This window comes from Pararge aegeria, chromosome 3, assembly GCF_905163445.1.
Source record: "Pararge aegeria chromosome 3, ilParAegt1.1, whole genome shotgun sequence".
Taxonomy (NCBI): domain Eukaryota; kingdom Metazoa; phylum Arthropoda; class Insecta; order Lepidoptera; family Nymphalidae; genus Pararge; species Pararge aegeria.
In genome coordinates, this window is record NC_053182.1 from 20,187,162 (window position 1) to 20,211,926 (window position 24,765).

The 24,765-nt window shown below is 35.4% G+C and overlaps 1 protein-coding gene across 1 annotated transcript in view; it reads left to right on the forward strand.

Moving 5' to 3' along the window:
* Positions 1-17,517, forward strand: part of LOC120637010 — a 59,317-nt gene extending 41,800 nt beyond the window's left edge. Inside the window, exons 24-41 of the mRNA XM_039908592.1 lie at positions 82-264; positions 1,780-1,937; positions 2,557-2,680; positions 3,412-3,578; positions 4,394-4,540; positions 4,986-5,127; positions 5,249-5,384; positions 5,930-6,126; positions 6,486-6,651; positions 7,234-7,559; positions 7,791-7,917; positions 8,265-8,445; positions 9,212-9,321; positions 9,486-9,617; positions 14,192-14,365; positions 14,941-15,019; positions 16,001-16,122; positions 16,450-17,517. Of these exons, the coding sequence (XP_039764526.1) occupies positions 82-264; positions 1,780-1,937; positions 2,557-2,680; positions 3,412-3,578; positions 4,394-4,540; positions 4,986-5,127; positions 5,249-5,384; positions 5,930-6,126; positions 6,486-6,651; positions 7,234-7,559; positions 7,791-7,917; positions 8,265-8,445; positions 9,212-9,321; positions 9,486-9,617; positions 14,192-14,365; positions 14,941-15,019; positions 16,001-16,122; positions 16,450-17,517 (3,739 nt within the window). The remainder of the gene's footprint in view (positions 1-81; positions 265-1,779; positions 1,938-2,556; positions 2,681-3,411; positions 3,579-4,393; positions 4,541-4,985; positions 5,128-5,248; positions 5,385-5,929; positions 6,127-6,485; positions 6,652-7,233; positions 7,560-7,790; positions 7,918-8,264; positions 8,446-9,211; positions 9,322-9,485; positions 9,618-14,191; positions 14,366-14,940; positions 15,020-16,000; positions 16,123-16,449) is intronic.
* Positions 17,518-24,765: the final 7,248 nt, after the last annotated feature.

A 24,765-nucleotide genomic window follows, 5' to 3' on the forward strand; every position in this document is an offset into this window, starting at 1 on the left:
TTTTTTTCTTTTCCCGGTGAAGAAAAATGGTGGTGTGATAGCAGTCAAGGACTCACTTGTAGTAATCTTTTTTTACTCTAGGTACATTTTCCCTCGCTTCACCATACGTCCTGATGGCCGCTACGTGGTCTACTTTGAATGGTTCCGCGCTATCTGCGCATTCCTGTCCGCCATGCTGTACCCCGGGTACACCTACCTGGTACTGCAGTGGCCTATTCTGTCCCTTGTCACGTTGTATCTGGACGCTACTGCCTATTATGATTTGTAAGTTCTGCATAAAGAATAAGGAATTACCCATTATATCAAAAATCCACTCCACTTTAGTAGTGTTTCTCGGGTGGTTGGTTAGTTATTTCATTAATTTAGCATTTAGCAGTAATTATTTAACCTTTAATGTTCTAAACGTTACATCATCATCATCATCATCATCAAATTCAAATTCAATTTCATTTATTTCAAGTAGGCCTACTTTATAAGCACTTTTGAAACGTCAAGTATGTATGTTTGTGTGACTCTACCACCGGTTCGGAAAGCAGATTCTACCGAGAAGAGCCGGCAAGAAACTCAGTAGTTGCTCTTTTCCAACATCAACATTTACAATCATTTTGCTATCTTGCGGGAGATGAGAGCGAGGCTGGCTGCTTCCATTCTACCTTGTCATTGAGGAATTCATCAAATGTATAGTAACCTCGCTGTACTAGATGCGTTTTTACACATTTTTTAAATGTATGCATATTGGTAGGTCAAGAATTTCCTTAGGAATCATGTTGTAAAAGCGTATACTCAACCCCACAAAGGAGTTCTGCACCTTTCGCAGACGATATGCAGATATCACTAATTTATGACCGTTTCTGGTAAGTCGATTGTTAATTTCAGCTTTTGATTTATAAAGAGTAATATTTTGCCTCACAAAGACTATATTATTATAAATGTATTGCAAAGCTACTGTAAGAATACCTATTTGTTTAAATTTTTCACGAAGCGATTCGCGTAATCCAAGTTTATATATTGATCGTACGGCTCTCATCAACCTATATATAACCCACTACAGAGCACGGGTCTCCTCCCACAATGAGAAGGGGTTTAGGCTCTAGTCCACCAATTAACAGTTATAAATTGTAAAGTCAACATCTCCTGAGGATGCTCCGAAACAGGAGCATCCTCAGAAGATGTTGACTTTACAAAAGTGTGTAGAGGGTACATTGCCAAAGATCTGTTTAGCGTGGAGTATAAATATTGAAGAAATTATAAATTAAACCCTACAGATTCTCCTGCTTTTCGCGGAGTATAGCAAATTAAGCTTAATTTTCATAGTATGCAGAATTCCGCAAAGTAACGCCTGCTTTTATCCAATACGTAGTCTACCACGCTGGCCACTGGCTGCTGGCTGGCTGAACATTATGTACTTAGTTCTGTCAGGCATGCAGGTTTCCCCGCGATGTTTTCTTTCACTTTTGAAGCAAGTAATATTTTATTTACTTAAAACGCACATAACTTAGAAAAGTTAGAGGTGCGTGCTGGGATTAGGACTCGGTCCCCCGAAAGTGAAGTCGAGCTCCTCCCCAATGCGCTATCACTGCTTTCATAAAATGAGGAAAATGGGAAAAGTTTCTGAGATAGCAACATTTCGCGGGTGTGAAGTAATGTTCGCGGGGCGTCTATTCTGTCTTTGGACACAATCCAATGCATGCAATAATGGCTGAATGAGGATTCTGTATGTTCCTAGTACTATGTTCATGGTAATGGTGCGCTGGCACTCTGCTTGTTTCCATCGTTCAGGTTTCAGCGGATGCTAGTGGGCTACTACAACGAGCACGGCATCCTGGTGTACCACCCCGCCAGCACCGCCGCTCACTATCTCAAAGGTGCCTTCCTGGTGGACCTATTTGGCTGCTTGCCACTAGAGAAGCTAGAATCTTCTTGGAAGGAGACGTTCAGTAATTACGCATTTGTTTTATTTAATCCACGGTTAATTCCTGTTTTCCTTTTATTTTATAGTAACAATTGAGAGACAAGTCAAGGCCAACCTGATGCTAAGAGCAACACTTTGCAGGGTATGCATAGAACATGCCCTGCAAAGAGAGGCCTTGTTTCCATCAACCCGAGACGTATTAGCGAATGTATCATACGGCGTGCGCCTGAAATTACACCGGCCACCACGCCTTTCAGATCTGTAGACAGCAATGCTGCTAGGCTGGAATGGAATTTTCTGGAAAAGTAGTTATCCAGATATGATTCTATCTATCTCTACGCCTAACTACATATATCTGTTTTCATTTTTTAAATAAAATAATTCTACGACGACACTTTGTTCACTGCACAGATTAAACGGATAACCGTTCGCTAATGCGGTACTCGTTTAAGCGAAACTTAGTCCATGTCCATTCAAACTGGTTGACGACGATTCGTTCACTCTTGGACAACTAGTCGACGCCGGGTAGACTATCTAGTGAAAGCCTCGTTGCCTGTGCTTTTATTGTGAAACGTTACATCGCTTAATAGTAGCTGGATATACCTAATACTTAATATAAAGAGCATGACTCAAATGAATTACAGAAAGAAGATACAGGGAGGCGCCAACCAAACAGTTTTTAATGCTTAATCGCCTCATACAACTGTACCGGTTGCCGAGTGCTCTTCTGGGTCTTAACGGACTCGTGCGCCGAGACCTCTTGCTTGTGTGAGTGGTGTTCGTTTTAACCGATGGATGTTACCGCTTGAGTCCAGCGGCTCCACACGACGTTTGATGTAATCTGTTCACCTAGTCGGGGGCCTACTAACGCTGCGTCCATCGCTTCTTCGAGCTCGTCAATTTCTACTCAAGTTTTGCAACACGTTAAGCAATGTCGATAAACCAGATTCTTCTACGGATCTTTTTATCTCTGAATTTCTGGATCCGAAAACGTAGATAAACTCCAAGCATAGCACTCACTCTCGCATGCTTTGTGACTCTTTAGCGTACTCGCTCTGAGGTCGTGTGAATAAATATAATTATTCCAAATTATACCTATTCCAATTTTAGTTTAGTTGAAGTGAGGCTTGAGGGAACAATTGGAAATTGTTTGTTTTTTTTTATCTATTTATTTAATGGAAATTGTTAAACATGGAATAAACTTCCCCCTTATTCTTAGTTTATTCGGAGCTTAGATAGATAAGTTAGAGGTAAAAAAGTATGAAGGGCGACACGTGCGGCATATTTTTCACTTCACAATTATTCAGTGTCAAAATCTCCTGAGAAGACTCCGGCGTCCGAGCGAAACGAGTGTGAAGAGTACATTGCCGAAGATCTATAAAGATTGAATGAATAAATAAAACCATACAGTCTCTCCTGCTTTTCGCGGAATATAGCGAATTAAGCTTAATTTTCATAACATAATCCGCAAAATTATTATTAACTTTTTTTTCTTCCAGTATTAGAGCATTTCCGATTTTCCTAGCCCTGCTAAACGTCCTCACCTGCTTTGTGGTGTATTTCTCCGTAGACATATTCTTTACGAAGGACAATGAAGATAGCTCATGGTATATTGTACCTAAGGACGACAATGGTGGTTCTTGGATAAAAGTATTTCATTCAGCTTGTAAGTTTTATTGTTTTCTAAAATCAGACTTTTTTTAAGAAATTAAAGATAAGTTAGGCTTTATATTTTTGCTAGAGGTCATTACACCTAATATAAAATATTTGTACCATCAAAACTTAGACTGATTCTTAGCGAGTACTTTATGGCTTAGAAGTAATATGTAGGCCTATGATAGGAAAATGAATAATTTATTATTTTTATTCGTTACCATCGTCGCTTAAAGCCATATTATTTCAATATTGTTGATGCTCTTGTTTTAGAATTATAATCCTTATTTATTTTTATTATTTATTTATACTCTTTATTTGCACACAAATAAAAATACAAAAAAAGAATATAAGAAAACAGAGACAGAAGAAGTATACAAAAGGCGGCCTTATCGCTTTGTAGCGATCTCTTCCAGGCAACCTTAGGATAAGGAAAACAAAAGGATAACATACTGCAGGTTGTGCATATTAAAAAAAAAATACATACTAATAACTACATACTAATACTTAAACTAGATTACACAAATAAAAAATACATAATAAATTAAATATTAAAAAATAAAAAATAATAATAAACTAATATATACTATAACATATCATAAATACATTAACAACAGTAAATACTATTACAAGTATTTAAGGGATGTTAAGATATGTACAAGCTTTTGACGTAAATTATACCTACTATTTAAAGCGATAGTGAATAATGACAAGAATACGTATACAGAGGCATTACATGTATTCGTGTTTATTATAAAGATATATAACCATTAAAAATTAAATCCAATGAATTAAGGCAAACCCTAAATATTCAGCATTTTATTGTAGATCGCTTCAATATGACGGAATCACCATGGAATCTCCACTTAGGTTCGTTGTTCTGGGTGGTGTACGAGACCACAACCACTGGCTACAACACCTTCAAGCCTACCAACTTCAACTTAATGCGCGTACTCATCACTGGGATGATTATTGGTACAAATTTCAAGTGATTGCTACAATTTATTTAAAGAAAATGGTTGAATGTTAATACACTTCAAACTATTACTTAATATAAAACACATGCGATTAATTATTAACCATTAGCTACAGCAAAAATACACTTTGCTTTAGTTCATAACCCATCTGTCATTAAACTAAATGTCACAGTTGCTACAACAGTGATATGCATTAAGAGTGAAAGAGGCGCCTTATGTTTACCTTGCACGACACCATGCTTTCTTACATTACTATAATTAAGTAAGCTTCTTATATTAAATATATTTTGATCATGTATTTAAATTCTAAAGAATATAGTGTTTTACATCTTTTTGGTACTCGATAACTTATAATTGGTGATATACCACATAATGTTCAATTCATTTTGCCAAATTGATAATGTAAATATACTTACGTTGTGTACGAAGTTTATGATTTTCAGGTGTAATAATCACAACATATTTTTCGATACGGATCATCAGTGTCCGATCTAATGTGAACAAAGCCCTAGCTTCGTTCCAGGAACATATGAAGGATATTTCAGTGTTTATGAAGAAAGAGAAACTTGATTCGAAACTGCAAAAGTAAGACTGGATCAACATTTTCTTTCATTAATTATCTTGTGTGGATCATGAGAGACTATATCATATAATATAAACTGACTATTCAAAGCTTGAAATTATTAAAAACTTCTGTTTTCCATAGGCAAGTTAATGAATATTACGAATATAATTGGGACAGAATGGGTGGTATTGATTACAGAAACGTCCTAAAACTATGCTCTCAAATCACATTACGTACTGATGCTATTCTACATATTTATGGGCCTACTTTTAATAAGGTAACTATGAGACCTTCAAAATTAAAAAAAAAAATGGTATAGACTATAGCGGTTATCTCAAGGATTTACCGTTGATTAGAGGAAAAGTAGTTACAGTAAAACTAAGTATCAGCTCGTTTTTTTTTCACTGACTGTTAAGCTTAAAATATTATATATTACAAATCCAATACTGAACATTATATTTATAACATTAATATAAATTAACTATTAAAAATAAAAGCTTGAAATTATTTAAATAAATTAACAATTTCTGTAATATTTTTTCACAACACTACCTACTAACTACACAGATCATCCAAATACCGTTCTTGAATATACACGCTGTGATTTATAATTTATTTTTTCTTTTATATTCCACACCTAATACAATCATTCATTCACTAAGTTTCTTCGGCAAATGCGTTGAGAAGTTATCATTTCATGCGGAATCTCATGCTCCGGATCCTAATCTGAGAATGATGAAGCATATTAGGCTTCTGTTAAAGGAGATCATGCCGACCTGTGTGATGTGAATTACTAATGACAATGATGAATTTCCTGTCTAGTGTCCAATACTCAATAAGTGCGACATATCACTTCTGCGTATTATGGGCCGTGCAGTGCGCAGTTTATATTTCCTAAAGGATACAACGGTTATAGAAAAGGATGACGTCATTTCCGACATCTATTTTATCGATCGCGGTAGTGTAGCAATTAAGAATTGCGAAGACGAAGACGAATTTGTTACACTTGGTAAAGGAAGGTGAGTGGACAGTAAATTTCACTCAAAAGATACTTGAAGCACCAAAACTTTAATATTCTTTTTTAAAATATGATATAATTATTTCTTAGAATTTAGTTATTTGAGGCTCGTTTAAGTCGGTTTCATGCCGACTACTTTAAACAACAAAAATTTTGCCGAAGGAAACCGACTTTTTCTTAGAACTAAATTTTTTTTTCACCCTTTTTTTGTGGATAGTAATTTAATAATCTAAGTTATAGAAGACAAATGTAAACTGCTCATTATCATAACCCTTTACAGAATATTAACGAATTATTGGTTCTTTCGCATTTGGAAACATTGTTATTGTATTGACACTTGTTTATAAAAATTGATTACAGCATGTTTGGAAATTTAGAAGGAGCATCGACCATACGATGTCCTATATCCATTAAATCGACCAGTCAAGTGCATTTGCTACAGATAAACTCGCAGGCTTTTTTCAGTATCATCAGCGAATTTCCTGCAGTTCTGAAACTGTTGAATTCCTATCGACCCTATAACGAGGTACCTACTACCAGTAATTAAACGATGGTATTAAAAAAAAAAGAAAGTATCGAAAAAATTATTGTTTTATGTTTTTTTAGATTATCTTTATTATAATTTGTATTAAAGATTTTATGTTGAAATGTTTTATTTGTTTATAATGGAATCTTCATATGTATAGACAACATGTAACAGAATTGCTAAATAATATTGAAGGATGCATTTCACATTTCACTTGTAAAAATATGAAATCAAAAGAAGCATATTTATTTTGCCATACAAACGAATTCAAAACATTCTAAGTGCTAACAACTCTATTGAAGATAAAAGACCGACACGCGCATAGTATCTACGTTAGTCAACGCGTCCCTACTAAAGTGACAGGGGTCATATAATTTTAATTTTGTATGTGATTTTAGGGCTGTATCTGATTTCTTCAATAAAAACTAAAGCAGTGGTTTACTGAAAAACTATTAGGTTTACGGTTTCGCAGATAAGTCTCAGAGACAGTAAATAATGTACCTCTAAAGCCTGTGAAAAATTATATACTTAGAATATTGATAAACCACTTAATGTATTCTAAATAATGCATTTAATTTTCAGAAATTCATACCAGGCATAGCGTCCTTGACGCAATTTGACATCAAAGATCGTTCGACTACATCATCCTTGATATTCCGCAAGGAAACACTAAATCCTTTTAACGTCAACCATTCTCTTATCAGAATCTATTTGACCATCATCAGCCTATCGTCCATATACGCGGACGTTTATAACGCTGGTTTTGAAGACAACAGACCTATGTTGATCATATACCTGTATTTCTTGGATATCTGCTTCCTGGGAAAGTTCTTTTTTCAGTACATGTTACCTCAAATGACTGACACCGATGAAGATATTTCCAAGACTTTGACAAAGATCCGGAAAAAGTAAGATGTATTATTTATTTGACAATTTGCAAACCTATTTCTTTTACTTACTTATTCGAAAAAAGTACCTTTCGAGAAAAATACTAACCTTTTGAGCAATGAAGTGCAAACAAAACAACATTGTAAGATATGCAGCCATTTGTGTCATTGTATTAATCGACTCACTCGCATTCTGGTATTTAAATATTTTTTCTTTTGAGTTCTGCAGTTTTTTATTTTATAATGTTACAGTTACATGAGAAGGGAGTTCAAGATTGACCTGATTTCCTGTTTACCTATCGAAATTCTTTGCTTATTTAATAGCAGTAACCGTGGAACGGTATTCGCTTGGCTCCGATTGAACCGAATATTTAGAATCGTAAGTATTTCCACTATTTAAGCTATTATGAACTAGTTGCTCATATTCTTCTGTTGCCGAGGTTTTTTGTTCCCCCAAGGGAATAAAAGAAAAGTGTAGTGAGATGTCTATTATTTTAACTAAACTCTACTATCTTATTAACGGGCACCAGGAATCAGTCAAAATAAATGCAACATTAAACTTTTCCTATATCTCGTTACGTTCGGAAAGATATTCCTAATTCACAGCTTTGTTTTGTTAGTACTGTTTTTTTCAGTTTAATTCAAATGTTAGCTTATTAGTTCTATTGAAGTTTATATTACGGCACTAATTGCACTTGTTTTTTAATAAGAACGTTTATTAAATAGGTAACCATTTACAAATGCCTACAGCAACACAACAAGAGCATTTCTATGAATCTTACGATTACTACTGTTGTCACTGTACTGATCTGGTTCCCATTGTTTGTGCACGTGAGCGCCTGTCTCTGGTACTTCATTGCTATGTGCGAGGAGACCAGCCACCCTAAATCTTCTTGGATTTATGACAGTAACTTTACTAATAATTGCTTTGTCATCTTTATGAAATACTACACTATCATTATCAATAGATTGATTTTACTGTACAACGTGTAAATGAAAACCAATATAATACTGCACAGGTATTAAAGAAACATTATGTATTGTTATTGACTTATCTGCGAAACCGAAACCCTCATAGTTTTAGAGTAAACCACTGCCATGGTTTTTACTGAAAGGAAACAGAAACAGCCAAACATAATATGCAAAATTAAAATCATGTCACTTTATTAGGTACGCGTTGCGTAGCGTAGGTACTAAGCGCGTGTCGGTCTTTTATCTTCAATAGGGTCGTAATAACTAAATACTTAGAATCTTTTGAAATCGTTTGTATACAAAAATAAATATGCTTCTTTTGATTTAATATTTTTAGAGGCTGATTCCTTATGAATTATACCTATGCATCCTTCAACATTATTTCGTATTTTGGTTACACGTTGTATAAAAATTTCATACATTGCTTATCATCATCATTATTTTTGTCTTCACTAACATCTACTGCTTCTCTGGTTCTGGCCATTTCCATCAATGTGACGACTTTGTGAATGAAGGTGCTAATCTGGTTACAGAAGTACCTACATTTGAACACCTGTCTCTGGTACTGCGGAAATTTTATTATAGTAATCTGTTGTCATCATAACCATCATAATGTATTGTTATATTATCAGTGTGCGTGTCTTTTGATCTTTAGCTTCACTACACAATGTTTGTATAATATATAGTCGATATAATTATAGATGCTGGTCAAACATGGTGTGAGAACTACTACATTTGCTCGATGTATTTTGTGCTTACCACATTCACTCAAAATGGAGTTGGTGACATAATGCCTAAAAAGCAAGCTGAGGTAATTTCTAGTTTTGCAAGAATGACATGGATTGCAAGTGCATGTACATATGAATGATTTCGGAGGTTACATGCAAACTACCTTTTTAAATTTTTGTTTAAGAGCAATCATAATCGCATGGGAATCCTAGTCGAAAGCTGATCTCAAATCACAACTGTTTTCAGGTAGCATTTGTGTCGGTTTTACAAGTGGTATCTGTGATGATGTACATGATCTACGTGGGGGAAATGTCCAACATCATCCAGTACAAATCCTTCCGCGCCTTCAAGTTCTACTCAAAGCATCTTGAACTACAGGTAGATACAAATGGTGTCGTTACACAAACATAACCTGTTAGTGAAATTTACTGTAATCATAAATAAAAAACAAAAGATTTTAAAACTATAAAACGTCGATATAACAATTATTCATCAACAGCATCATAATCTGCACTGCAGCGTAAATACTTTTCATTGAATCCATCTAATCCCATCACAGACAGACGGTGGGCGCAGTGCGTCCAAGGCCGTGGTTTCGATTCCCACCACTTGAAAAATGTTTGTGTGATGAACATTAATGTTTTTCAGTGTCTGGGTGTTTATCTGTATGTTATAAATATTCATGTGTATTATATTCATAAAATATTCATCAGCTATCTTAGTACCCATAACACAAGCTATGCTTACTTTGAGGTTAGATGGCGATGTGTTTATTTTCGTCGTAAAAGTTATTTTTATATTGAGGTAGGAGAGCCGTGCCCTGTAGTGGGCCGGTAATATGTTGATATAATGAAATATCTCTCCGCTTATAAATCCTTTAGTATTCTTTGAGCTTTTAGTCAGTTGGATTTCGTCAAATAAAAAAAAATCCCATCACCTTATTGTTTATTTTCTTGGTTATTGAATAGCTTTTTTATTTCATTAAGGTACATAGCTGTTTTTAGTAGCGTTTGCCTTAAAAAATAATTTGATACAATCTACCAAAATTGCGTCGGGTTATTATAAATAGAATGTCCATTAAGGGCAGTCGTATCTAACGGATATGCATTACTGCAATAAGTAGATACAGCTGCCAATTAGAAGCAGCAACAAAAGCTTGGCAACGGTGAAGCTTTAGCACTCATGGTAGCTAAGTGCTCGTTCATTAATTAAGAGTTACGAGATTAAACCGGGCAAGAATCATATAGATTTTACACTGCATTACTGCGGAGCGACTGGCATTCTATACCGAATTTTTATATTTGAAAGAATGAAAGAAAAAGTGTTTACTTGAGAACCATGTATGTACATATTTTTAGTAAAAAAGCAAAAGAAAGTTAGAAAAACAGCGTGTGTGGTCTCAAAATGGCCTACACTTATCATTTACTACGGCTTCGTTTCCTCCAATGCGCTGGTCATCCGTGGAGCCATACTATAAGCAATGTAATATATTTTTTTTTTAATATAAAATATCTTAGTATTGATCGAAGTTCCTACATGGTACCTGTGTGTACGAAACGAAAGTAAATTGTGTTTTTTTAACAATAATATTTTATACTATTTTTTTTTTAATTATATCGGTAAATTAAATAATAATAATTATAAATATACTACGACAATACACACATCGCCATCTAGCCCCAAAGTAAGCGTAGCTTGTGTTATGGGTACTGAGATAGCTGATGAATATTTTAATTTAACTGTCGCAGTTCAAATTATTTTGGTAAAATTGCTGTTTTGGTAAAAATCAGAACTATTAGAAAAAAGAAATATGAGGGTAATAGTAACAAATTCAACTTAGAGCGTGCGGTAGTAATGAATGAATGAATGAATACACTTTTATTGTACATCAAAGAAAAAAAGTAGTTACAGAGATATAAATACATATCAAGAGAGTACAATTTGGAGGCCTTATCGCTACATAGCGATTTCCTCCAGGCAACCAATGGCGTAAAAGGAAAAAACATAGAAAAGAGGTAGGTTGTGCAATAAATAATATTTAAAATTATACAAATATATAAATAAAATATATATATTATATATATATATCTATATATATATATATAACTTTAATATAAGTAAATAAAGTATGAGTAATCTCTTATCTAATTGAAAACAGTACTATCACACGATTCTTCTACAATGTGGATGCTGCCAAAGTCAAAATTTAAAGCGATTAAATAATGCAAGCTAAATAATAATTATTTTGTCCCAGAGATGTCAGTCATAACATAATAATTTGTCTATCGGAATCAGAACTAATAGAATTTGTGAAATGTTTTCACTAAATGTTTATCCAATTAGTCAAAACTAAAATACCAGGCGGCCAGACATAGTCAGCGGTGGCCAAATCAAACACATCCATCACCGGCGACGGGTTAATGAACAACGGATTGTTTGGATTGCCTCAAATCAAACCGACCCAATCTACCTCCTACTCCGTACCAACACAGAACTTCTATTTATATTCCTTGCTGCGTTACTTGGTTTATTATATTAAACACAAGCAATGCCCGCGGCAACTCCGTGTATTATTTGTGTGAGTGCTTAATTTTTATAATTATAATTGACGATATCAATTAACTAGCCCACAAGTAATAGATGATACTCGTAAGTGGAAAACATAATATATGACGGCCGATTGGCGCAGTTTGCACTGACCCCGCTTTCTGAGTCTAAAGCCGTGGGTTCGATTCCCACAACTGGAAAATGTTTGTGTGATGAGCATGAATGTTTTTCAGTGTCTGGGTGTTTATATGTATATGCTAAGTATTTATGTATATTATTCATAAAAATATTCATCAGTCATCTTAGTACCCATAACACAAGCTATGCTTACTTTGGGGCTAGATGGCGATGTGTGTATTGTCGTAGTATATTTATATTTATAATAATATTCAAGCCGCCCTGTGTCCATCAATCTGAGGCATGTGTATTAAACCTCATGTGCCTTTTAATTACACCGGAAAATACGACGAGCATAGCAATGCTGCTCAGCGGCAATAAAGTCAAAGTCAAAGTCAAAAATATCTTTATTCAAGTAGGTGGCACTTTTGATGCGTACATGAGAATTACACGGTAGTGAGATAATAAGGAAGGCTATAGAACTTCCCTGAACAAGCTATATGTCACAAAAAGCTCTAATATTACTTAAACTGTGTGTGCTGTATTAAAACCTTACCACCAATGATTAAAATAAGATTATTTTCTGCGTAAATAAAGGGCAAACAAGAAAACTCACTCTCACATTTATTATATGTTTTTCCAGCAAAGAAATAAGGATCCTGTGACCTAAGATAACATAAAATCAAATTCCATCAAATTCGTTCAGCTATTTCAGTATGATAGGGTTATAACGGAATTGCGCTTTGATCTATCTCCGAATGTTCCATTCTCCGAGATACAAGCCCTATTTAACTCGCGTAAACTATAACTATGCCAAAAAACACGTCGATTTTTAATATTAGAAGGGATTCGGTTTGGTGTTTGTAAAAATTCCTCTTGACACAAAAATAAAACTCGCACTGGATTTTAATATGTTTTACGAAACTTGTGATTGGATTCGTTTTGACTTTTATGTGGTAAACATTCAACCGAACGGGTATGGTGTATGTTTTGATTTTTGAGGTTTTCAGTATGTTTGTTTGTTTTCCTGAAATGATATTAAGCGGTCGTTTTCATTACCAGTACCTACGGTCCTTACTTATATTACTTCTGGGGAAATTAGATATTTGTTTTTTTTCGATGTTAGGTATAAGCTCGCTTTACTTGGCTAGTTCCATTATGTATAATGAACATCTACTGAGGATTAGGATGCTCTAGTTTCAGAGCAAAACGGAAGTAAAGTACTTTTAAGAAGATCTCATTTAAATATAGACAGACTTTTTTGCACATACAGAAAAAAAACAAATTACGCAAAACAAAAGGTAAATAAATATATATACGCGGTGGCCTTATCGCTTGAAGCGATCTCCTCTAGACAACCTTTTGTTGATGAAGCATGCCAATACGGAAAAAGGGACAGTACAACATTTAATTTAAAAAAAAATTATATACATTATATGCACTTTACATACTAATACTACATAAAATAAATATCTTCTTGCTGATATGTTAGGGTGGATTGAAGAAATTATAAAATGACCCGTATAGGTTTTACCTGGTTTTTGACAATAACTTATTGCAAATTTTGCGGTCGTTAGATCATGCAACTTAAGAGATCAAATGTTGTTATATAAAATAATACATAATTTAGTTGACTCCCCACTTCTTCTAAGTAATATCGATTTTGCATGTCGTAGGTTAAATGCAAGGCGTAAACCTCCCTTTGCGTGGGCTAGATGGAAGACAAGGTATTCGGCAAATAACTTTTTATCTCGTGCGTGCAATGCTTTTAACAACAAATATTGTGAGACGGACATTTTTCATGTTTTTTATCTTTTTTTGTATAATTTTCGCTTAGTAGGTACTTATTCCTAAGCAATTGTGGTTTTTGTTATCGTATTATATGTATAACTAAGTTGTGGAAACTTCATTGGTTTATGTGATATAAAAAAACGGCATTTCTTTTATGTGTAATAGTACTGTTTGTTTCCCTTGAAACCAGTCTACTGCCGGACTAAAGGTCTCTTCTAAGGATAATTCATAATCATCACGCTGGGCAAACGGGTTGGTAATCGGCAGTAGATGGTAGTAGACATAAGCTGTTCCAGATATTAGATGGTCTTGACTCTTAGATACTTAAGTTTAGTATTTTCTAACTTTTTGAAGGAATGAAGACAAAATAATGACGAATGGCAAGCCAGAATTAGATTTTTGCTTCCGTTTTTATATTTTGAAAGCCTGGAATGGGGTGGGGTGTGAAAGGAATGGAAAATAGTCGTCAATTTGGGCGTTCCAAATCTTATTTCCAGGAATTCCTGAAAAATAACCGTGTGTCGAAGAACTTGGTGGCAATGGTGAACAAGTATTCCTTGCACCTTTGGCGGAACTCTCGAGGGCTTCAGCTCCCGTTCTTTCTGAGCACGGCGCCAAACTGCCTCAAGCTGAAGATCATGTCTGCTGCGTTCTTGAAGCACCTTGCTAATGTGAGGACTCTATACTATTACCCATCTATTCTGCGAATTTTGAAACCTCTCATCGAGCTTCTAGTCTATAGTAATCGAAAAGAAGTATTGCTTTTCGAACACGAGCTGTGCACTGACTGCTACTGGGTCTTGGGTGATAAACGTTATTTTCTCACCTGGCCTACTATTAGCAAACATCACATTTGATAACTCCATACGAATTTGGCGGATTATTTAATTAATGCCGGTGTCACGTTATTTGACTGATAAATTACCCTTATAAATTTCTATTTGCTATTCTACGCTCGTCCGCCTTTGCTATTCGGTTTCGCTAGGCGTTGACACTGACTTTTTCTTATTTTTCCGTTCCTAAGGGTTAAAGAAACAGAAACGCTAAAGAGCATTTCTCCCTTCTTTCCCTTTTATATACAAAAAGATTTTTCAAGTTCAGCTGGTAGTCCCAGAGATTAGAGCGTTCAAATAAACAAACAAAACTGACTCTTCGGATTAGTAGGTGTTGATTTAAATAGATTTGGAGCGTTCAAATAAACAAACTCTTCAATTTGGATTTGAGCAGAATCTTTGAAATATTTCAGAATTTCGTGTTCAAAGACTGCGAGCCTGCATTTCTTCGGCAGCTTGTAGGGTTTATGAAGCTTTATACTTATACTGAAGGTAAGGCTTTCTTTAGTACTTGGTCCGTCAATTATTCCTATAAAAAATATCCAGCAAAGATACAATACAATACCCAGTTGTAGAAGTCCTGCTCGACTTCGAGCTTGACGAAACAGGCCCACCCGTACGGCAAAAAAAATGAATACAGCCTTGAATCCATACGATAAATGAAAAATATTATAGTACAAACAAAAATACCACACTTTATGGCAATAACCATTAAATAGTTAGGATGCAGGAGTTGCCTAGTGAAAATCGATTGGTGAAAGGTAAATGCATACTTACGAATCTATGATTAGGCGTTACTTACCCAGATATTGCTTTGTCAGTCTTTATTGAAATCGAGCATTAGTCTACCAGTGGACTTTCATAGGTGATGCTATTAACTTTTGGTTTGAGGCGTAGGTACTTTCTTAGGTAAAATAAAATTGGTTGCCTGTAAAGTCGGTATACGGGCGAAAGTTTTACGTGACAACGACTTTGAGTGGTAAAATAATTTTAATGTGAATATTCATTCGTATAGTAGGAAGAAGGATGAAATAATAGTAACAATTTAAAACATTTATTTATACAAAGAATTATATTTAAAACATTAATTTATACAAAGAATCTTGCACAGAATTTCATATTAACAAAATTTTATTTTTACCTTTACACATACATACGTATTTATATACAAATATACATACAATAACTTGCAATACATTTGCGTACAATGAAACAGCGTTTACTACAAAGGGACGCGTGCCTTTCACCTTTTATGTCTGTCTCTCTCGCTCTTAGGCGGGCTAACCATGCCCGAGTGGAAGGGACGCGTGCCTCTCACTCGCTCTCATTGTGAGCGCATAACGTGAGCGGAGCGTAACGCAGTTTCTTGAAGTGTCACCCGGCAAACCAATTTATAAGACGTTGTCACGTCAAAAAATATATGCATTACCCTTAATAGCTTCTTAAATAAGTGCATTAAACAATTCATTTCAGATATGTATGTCGTAAAGGAAGGTGAAATTACCGACTCTATGTATATAATGCACACTGGGCGAGTTCGTGAAATAAGCGAAAGTCAATCAAAGTCCTATCAAGCTGGAGAACACTTTGGGCTGGTAATTTGAGCTTTGATTATTACATTTCGTTAATATTAATAGGATATGGTTAAAATACCTTATTTTTTTTGTTTTAATACTTTTTTTTACATCATTTCTATGGCTTACCGTGATCTTTGTGACACGAGACATGAAGTTAGTTGCATGTTTCTTTTAACTGCTACTAAGATTTTCGGGCCAGGAAAACCCAATTCTACCTAACTTTGGTTTGATCCTAAAATCGGACCTTCACGTAGTACTAAATCCGTAATAATAATTTCAAATATTTATCACGAGCAAGCCTTCGGTGGTAATCATATATTTTTTTAAGAGTTTTCCTCTTTTTAGTTGCAGGGCCTTCTACACAACTTGCCTTATAGGAATTCGTATATAACCGCTACAAAAGCACAAGTGCTCACTCTATTTCTAAACGATTGGGAGGATCTGCTGAAACATTTTCCAAAAAGTAGAAATGCGATTAACAAACATATAGTCCCTAACATAGATGGCGATTTTTACGGAGATGATAAATCAGGTCCCACAGGCAACTTGTTCAAGAGCGATGATCAGCCACCCTCAGGTCCTATGATGGAGCAATTTACTGCTCGTAAAGCATCAATTGACATTGGAAGTTTACGAAATGCAAGGTCTGAAGTATTCGTCCCACCAGGTCCTAGTAACATTGCCCACGCCAGAGCTGTTGAGAAACCTACTCGAAGTAACAATTCAATTTCCAGTTTGGTTGAGAGCAGTACAACCAAACATCCATCTAAAGAACTCAGTATAGAGCACTTTGGAACTCTAGAGGATGAGGACAGTAAAAACTTCCCGGATAGGGCAACTGATTTAAAAAATAAACACTCTAAAATATCTGCAATTAAAAAATTATCAATTCTAAATGCGTCTCCCAGTACATCGAAAAGAGCAATGTTAAACGACAATGTTAGTGAGCGTATAATAACGAATGAATCGTTAACTTTGGAACCAGATGAATCTGATAAAGATATACAACCAAATACGTCTAAAAATAAATTACAAAGCGAGTTGAAAAGTGTTGAAGATTATATTCAAGAACAGAAACGTAGAGAAGTTCAAAGTTGGCTGGAAAATAAAAGCTCTCCAAAAGTTATAATGGAAAAGTTTAAAGGAATCGCACCGTCTATCAGCTTCAAAAAACCTAAAGCTCACGTGCGATATGAAGACGGTACACCGGTATCGCATCCTGTAGAAATCCATGAATTGAACAAAATGAGAGATTCTTCTACGGATGAAAGAAATATCAGATCACTTAACAGTGATACGTCACCGAGTCCAAAAGTTGATAAAAATGTCACAAGATTACCATCAAAGTCATCTACTGAAAGTGACTCATCCATTGAACTAGATAAAAAAACTCATCCGAAAAGTGATAATTAAGGCTTTGTTAAATTTAATTAAAGCTAGGTTTTATTAAATGTACTTTTCTTGTATATTTCACACACACACACATACCTCGAACCTAAGGCATCAAACGGGAATTTCACAGGTCGCTCCCTAAACATTGTAATCTGTATCATGTGACTACTAGTTACGTCTGAATTAACGTTAAGTTATTATAAAATGCTCTGTCCTGCGGTCGCTAATCTATCTAATGAACTTAGGGTTAATAGTTCCCCGATTGGTGGACAGACGGGATTTTTCTTAATGATATTTATTTATTTATTAATGAACCAACGAAAAATATGTTTTTGTAGGAAAATAATAATTACAAACAAATAAAATTAATATTTACAATAAATATAAGCCGTCTAACTGTTCACTTAGGGGCATGGTACCCAAAATGCTGGCGCTGTTGCCCCTTTGAATTGCTAGACTTAGCCGTTGGGCTAAATAAGCGCCAGCTCTGGGGTCACCAGACGTAAGGAGCAATTTTTGGGATTCAATTGAAATTGAAATTCAAAATCAAAATTCATTTATTTCAAGTAGTTACTTTAGAAACACTTTTGAATCGTCTAGTATGTATGTTTGTAGTGACTCTACCACCGGTTCGGAAAGCAGATTCTACCGAGAAGAGCCGGGCAGAAACGCAGTAGTTGCTCTTTTCCATTGGTTGATACCATATTAGAGGTGTGATAGCCTAAGGTTCGATCCCGGCATGCACCTATTAACTATTCAGAGTTTGGGGTTTATATTTAATCAATATATATATAACTTGTTCTAACGTTGAAGGAAAACATCGTGAGGAAATCTGCATGCCTGAAAATACTTCATAAATGTCTCAAAGGCGTGTTTAGTCTACCAATCCGCACTTCGCCAGCGTGGTGGATATCGCCCTGAGATTATTTCTCAATTAGTGAACAGGTATGTGTGGCTTTTGATAAAAATAAAAAAAAACAATATGCTTTTTCCATTCCGCTAGTGGTAAGTACCACGAGTAGTTACTTACTCTTAGGTTCGTTAGCGGCAGCTGCTCCGGGATGATAAATCCTTTTCTAGTCGGTTTTAGATGACCTTATCATCGCCATAATATGAGTTGTTTTAATTTCGGCATTTTACAAAACTATTACCCGTTTTCACTAATGACGGACAAGGCAATGCATAAATAAGTCACGCCAATCTAAGAAAATTTCTTAGCAAACATCTACATTTGACCAAAACTTATTACGTAAGAGTTGGTGAATTTTATTTTTCTATAGACATTGCCTAAATAATGTATTACAGAAATTTTATAAAGTTGATTAACAATTAAACTTTTGATTACTACAAATTCAATTTTGATTAGGTTTTGTACAAATAAATAGTTTTCGAGAAACAATTAAAATTATATTTGATTAATGACATTGAGTTGGGTATTTCGATATAAATACGACTGCATTATCTATACACTCCGTCCTTTACGATGCAAAGATACCTTGCGGTGTCTTAGTCGTTATCATTAGGTATTCGATTTAGGCGATTCCTAGATTTAGTGAAAACGGGCATAACTATCTAGGAAACTACTGGGAAAGACTTCCTTTAATAATGTAGACGCTTCAGTATTGTAATCCTTACTAACGGGACGTTAACGGTTGAGGTACGTTAATTAATCAATTCTTCTTTCAACTTTGTAAGCCCACTGAATCGAATTAATCATGTCTTAAAATAATTGATACAGTCGTCGATATGTCATCGCTTTGTAAAGGAAGTTCATTCACGGTTTCTGTTAAAATTAATCTGCTTTATGAATTAGTGAATGTTCATTTGGATGGCAGCCAACATCAAACTATTTCGGCATACCGTTCAAGTCCATTTGGCCATCCACCGGAGTCCAGTTTTATAGAAAGCTATTCTCGTTCTTTACAATAATTTCAATCACATCAGTTTCACATTCATCACTGTGTTACAATATATTGAACGTTGTTTTTACGTATAGCAGGAATAGTTTAACTACCATCTAATTTACAACCGTGTATTTTCCTTTCCAAAGATTTATAAGCAATAAAAATGCAATAAAGAAAACGCGGAACGCAAGTTTTTCTTAAAAAAACTTTATTACAAAATTTACTTAGTTCTTAATAACAATAAGTAATAACATTCTAAAATAGTCGAACTGCACCAAACGACAAAAAAATGTTACAATGACAATTTCACGGGATGTTACGTTGACGATTTATATAGTTGTCTTTCATATATTATGTTATACATTTTTAGTTTTTAATTAACTTGGAATGCCCAGCACTTTAGCGATGGTGTTTTGCTTGCTTATAAATAAAATCTTGGTTTTTGTAAAGTTGGTGTTGGAGTAACATTGAGCTTCTTGCACCTGATGATCCAGAGTTCGTTTTGTATAAATGCTTGGGTGTATACAACATTGCTTAAAGTTAAGTTAACTTAACACTAAAATTACGGTTTCTTAAAATTAAATTGTTTTTTTACAGCGTTCGTCTATCCGCCATCTTATATTGGTCTCTAATTTTGTCTTGCCTCGACCATATCTGAAACAAAAGAAAATATAACTATAACTCTTTATTTTTCACTTCACTAGTTACGAGTAGGATATTGGAAAATAATTATAATATTGCTACCCGCGACTTCGTCTGCGTGGACTTCAGAATTGGATCTAAAGCGTAGCTCGTTAAAAAATTTTAATCCAACCATGGTTAATATTTGAGAGATCGGTATAGAAAGTACATTTTCTTTTCCATAGCATGTGTGACATGCATACCAAATTTCAAAGCTGTCTGCCCGCGGCTTAGCTCGTAAATAATTTTCAATTTTAATTCGGGAACTTCTTAAGGAATCGGGATGAAAGGTAGCCTATGTTCTTTTCCATGTCAAAGGCTACATGCATGCTAAATTTCATCCAAATCCGTTCAGCCGTTTTTGCGTGATTGGGTAACAATCATCCACAATTTCACATTTATAATCTACTAGCTGTTGCCCGCGACTTCGTCTGCGTTTGTTTTTTGATGTGGCATTAAATTGCTGCTGTCCGCTGAGGAGTTCTGTCGTCTATCTCCAACCACAGTTTGGGCACACAATTAAACACATATACCTGTATAGTACAAAAATAATTATTTAAATCGGTTCTAATTTGTCGGAGTTATGATGTTAAATCGTCAAACACTCATCCCCTCTCCCAAAGGAACCGAGCTTAATGACGGGATAAAAAGTATCCTATATTACTTCTAACACTTCCAAGAATCTATATATATCATATTTACATTCTCCGTGGAAAAATACATGGTCATACCAATTTTTATGACAATCGGTTGAACGGGGCGGAAGTCGATACTTGACAGCGCCGCCTGGTGGGGAGTTACATCAATGGACATAGCATGTTAAAATACATGGTCATACCAATTTTTATGACAATCGGTTGAACGGGGCGGAAGTCGATACTTGACAGCGCCGCCTGGTGGGGAGTTTCATCAATGGACATAGCATGTTCGTTTTCTCCGTGGAAAAATACATGGTCATACCAATTTTTATGACAATCGGTTGAACGGGGCGGAAGTCGATACTTGACAGCGCTGCCTGGTGGGGAGTTACATCAATGGACATAGCATGTTCGTTTTCTCCGTGGAAAAATACATGGTCATACCAATTTTTATGACAATCGGTTGAACGGGGCGGAAGTCGATACTTGACAGCGCCGCCTGGTGGGGAGTTACATCAATGGGCATAGCATATAAACCTTCTCCGTGAAAAAATACATAAGCATACCAATTTTCATAATGATCGGTCAAATAGTTTCTGAGTTTATCGATGACATATATACAAACATCCTCTTTTATATATATAGATAGACTAGCTGTACCGGCGCACTTCGTATCGCTGATAATTTTTTTTTTTATGAATGTTATATTTTAATACTTATTATCTTATTCCGGTCTAAGAGAAATCCAAAAAATCAAATATCATATAATTTGGTCCAGCCGTTCTTGAGTTATAAATGGTGTAACTAACACAACTTTCTTTTATATAGATAGATAAAAAAAAAATGAATTGCTGTTCGTAGTCTCACTAAAACTCGAGAACGGCTGGACCGATTTGGCTAATTTGGGTCTTGAATTATTCGTGGAAGTTAAGGAAAGTTTTGAACGGTAAGAAAAATACTAATATATATAATTGTTCAGTACGTGTGTTTGTCACCCAGCTCCTCCTAAGCAGTTGGGCTGATTTTTATGAAATTTTGTGTGTACGTTTCATTGGTTTCTGGTCGGTTTAAAAGACAAATCGACTAGTTAGGTGGCGCAGCGTTACATGCCAGGACGAGGTCCGCCGGATCCACTAGTATTATAAATAGTAGGATTTTGTATACATTTAATCAAGCCATGATCAACCTAAGCCTCTTAACCCCACCAAGTTAGAATTTTTAATCATAGACCCACCACACTGCTAATGCGGGTTGGCGGCTTTGATAATTATTTACAGATATTGTAATCGGGACCGTCGGCTTAACGCGCTCTCCGTGGTTAGTTAACGCTAGTTTCAAATTCCGGGCTGGCATTGAGGAGAATGAAGTCTTGGGTAACTAAGAGAAAGCCAGCTAAGCCCGAATGATTAAAATCGGTCCAACAACGGGTTGTGAAACTGGAACATTTAAACACACATCCATAGACTGTAATCACATTTCGCTCCTGTAGCCGGGTAAAAACGCACTAAATAATAATTATTGGCCTGATCCAGAAATCGAACTGGTGATGGCGGTAGATCTCGTTCGATATCTGTTTATGCACCTCGCAATCCGTCATCCGCAACACGAGGCAGAAAAAATATTCTGTTTCCTAACACACTATAGCAATAACTGCGAGTAATTGAGGGTTGTCCGTTGAGGAGTTCAACTCTCTATGAGAAATCAAACCTCATAAAATTTAAATGTTACCAACTAGAAGAAAGTGAATGGGTCACTTTCTTCTAGCTGGATTTTGAAGAGACGGCAAGCATGTATTCAAAAGTAAAAATAACAAACAGCGCTTTTTCATAATAATCATTTGTAAAACAAAAATACGCAGAGAACATTTTTATTGACCATCAGAATGTCGCTATAACTTTTAATTTATGATTAGATTGACCAGAACTATTTGTGTTGCTGCTCGTGGTCGTGACGAGGATCGGATGTGACGTTGGCTGCCATATTATGTGGTAGCTCTTTCCTATTGCCTGGTAACGATGTTATTTTTGTATGTAATTTAAGGTGTCAGTTTTTTTAAAATACTCCGTTAACTTCAGTCACATTTATTGAAAGTAATCCAAAGTAGCAATTCTCATACAAATTCTCTCAATGGATGGGGTACATAGCTAGAAGGCCCTATGGACGTTAGGTGCCGGAATGGCGACCCCGCACCGGTAAACGCAGCGCATTGCTCGACTCCCGAGATCCCGAGAACAGACAAAACGAGACGACGTCATGCGATTCGCTGGGGTACGCTGGAAACAAGCGGCCCATTACCGTAGAGTTTTAAACATCCTACAAAAGATATGGTCTATGGTCAGCAGTTGACGTCTATCCATTGAAGTGATGATGATTATGATAAAAAAATAACAAACCGGTCTAGGTAATTTTGAGTTTTTTCGAGAATTCCTTTAAATCCGTAGCTACTTTCGCGTTTTTCGCAAGATACTTATTTACATTCCTCTCATCATTTGCAATACGTAGGTACAGTACTTAATTCTTCGAAATCATTTCGCAACAGGTAGGCGCGTGCCAAACCGCAAGTAAAATTATTATTATGTGAACTCCTTAGCATTTCTCTTTTAACTTTAAAACCAACTGTTTACTTTACGACTAGGTACGATCATCCCACTGTTCTAAAGCTGAAGTATAACGAAGCTTCAGCTTGCTGCTTGAATTGGTCAAAGGCCTTCCACTGTTCCAAAGAGTACACTAACATGGTTTTTTTAACTTATTTAGATTTCTCACACTTTTATATTTTATTTGATAGTATTATTTATTAATATATTAATTTTACTAGTTTAAATTTTTGAGAAAAAACATCTCTGCTTCTAGGATTTGATACATCGACATCGGCAGTTCTGCCTCTAATATGGTCAGGCTTGACTCTGTTCGTATTGTATCATCACGGTCATCACTTAAGTTGTGAGAACTGAGAAGGGCAAGGGCAGTATATTTAAACGTGATTAAAATAGAACTCTATTTCGATTCTTTTTGGCTTTTCTTTAAAATACATTTTCGACAATCTGTCGAAACAGCGCGCATGATTTATTGCAAGACAGGCGTCAATCCTTTGTTTTTTGCAGTTTTCACAGAAGTAGACGGGCGTAATTGATGTGTTCTGCCATTGGAGCATTTTCTAAGAGTTTTTTTTTTAAATTAGTCAAAGAGATAAACGCAGCGCTTTGATCATTTTTTACTGTCTGTAAATTTAACTCGGATTCTGGCTAGAGGTCAAGTGATGTTGGGCCAAACATCATAAACTAGGTGTAGAATAAGAACAATGTGTTTAGTTGACTTTTCAAATAATGTGGATTGTAAACATACTCGTGAAACCAAATATTCTTGTGTGTTATTTTTGGATTAACTACGAAGAAATGTATTTGAATACGCAATTGTATTGAAGACGTAGTAAGTTATAGAAAGGAATAAAGTATACATAGATATATTTTTATCCTCCTCTTCGCATTAATAATCCACCAACCAAAACAGTTTGCACGGTAAAAAGCAATCTTAAAAGCTTAAGTTCTTTGAGAACAGTCAAATTAACAAACTTCGCAAATTTAATATTTGCGAAGTCAATTGGAGAGTTCATTGAATTACTACATTTGGAAAAACTGTAGTTTCATAATGTCTTTGCAATCCATACGCTATCTTTTATTCATATGATAAAAAAAAAAACATTTATTTCAAGTAGGCGTATATTAAAAGCACTTTTGAATCGTGAAGCCAGTCTGTTTGTAGTGACTTTATCAACGGTTCTGAAGGCAGATCCTACCGAGAAGAGCCAGCAAGAAACTCAACAGATTGCTGCTTTTCATCATATCAACTCATTATCGGGCATTTATTTATTACCCACCATGCGAAGGGGTCTACGGGTCTCCCACAATGCGAAGGTTAACGCCCTGTTATACCGCGCAGGTCAAATGGGCATTGTCTCCAGACACATCTGAGAACATTATGCAGATTTCATCACGATATACGAAGTACAGAAATCCTTTGTGGGGATCGGTATATGCTTCTATAAC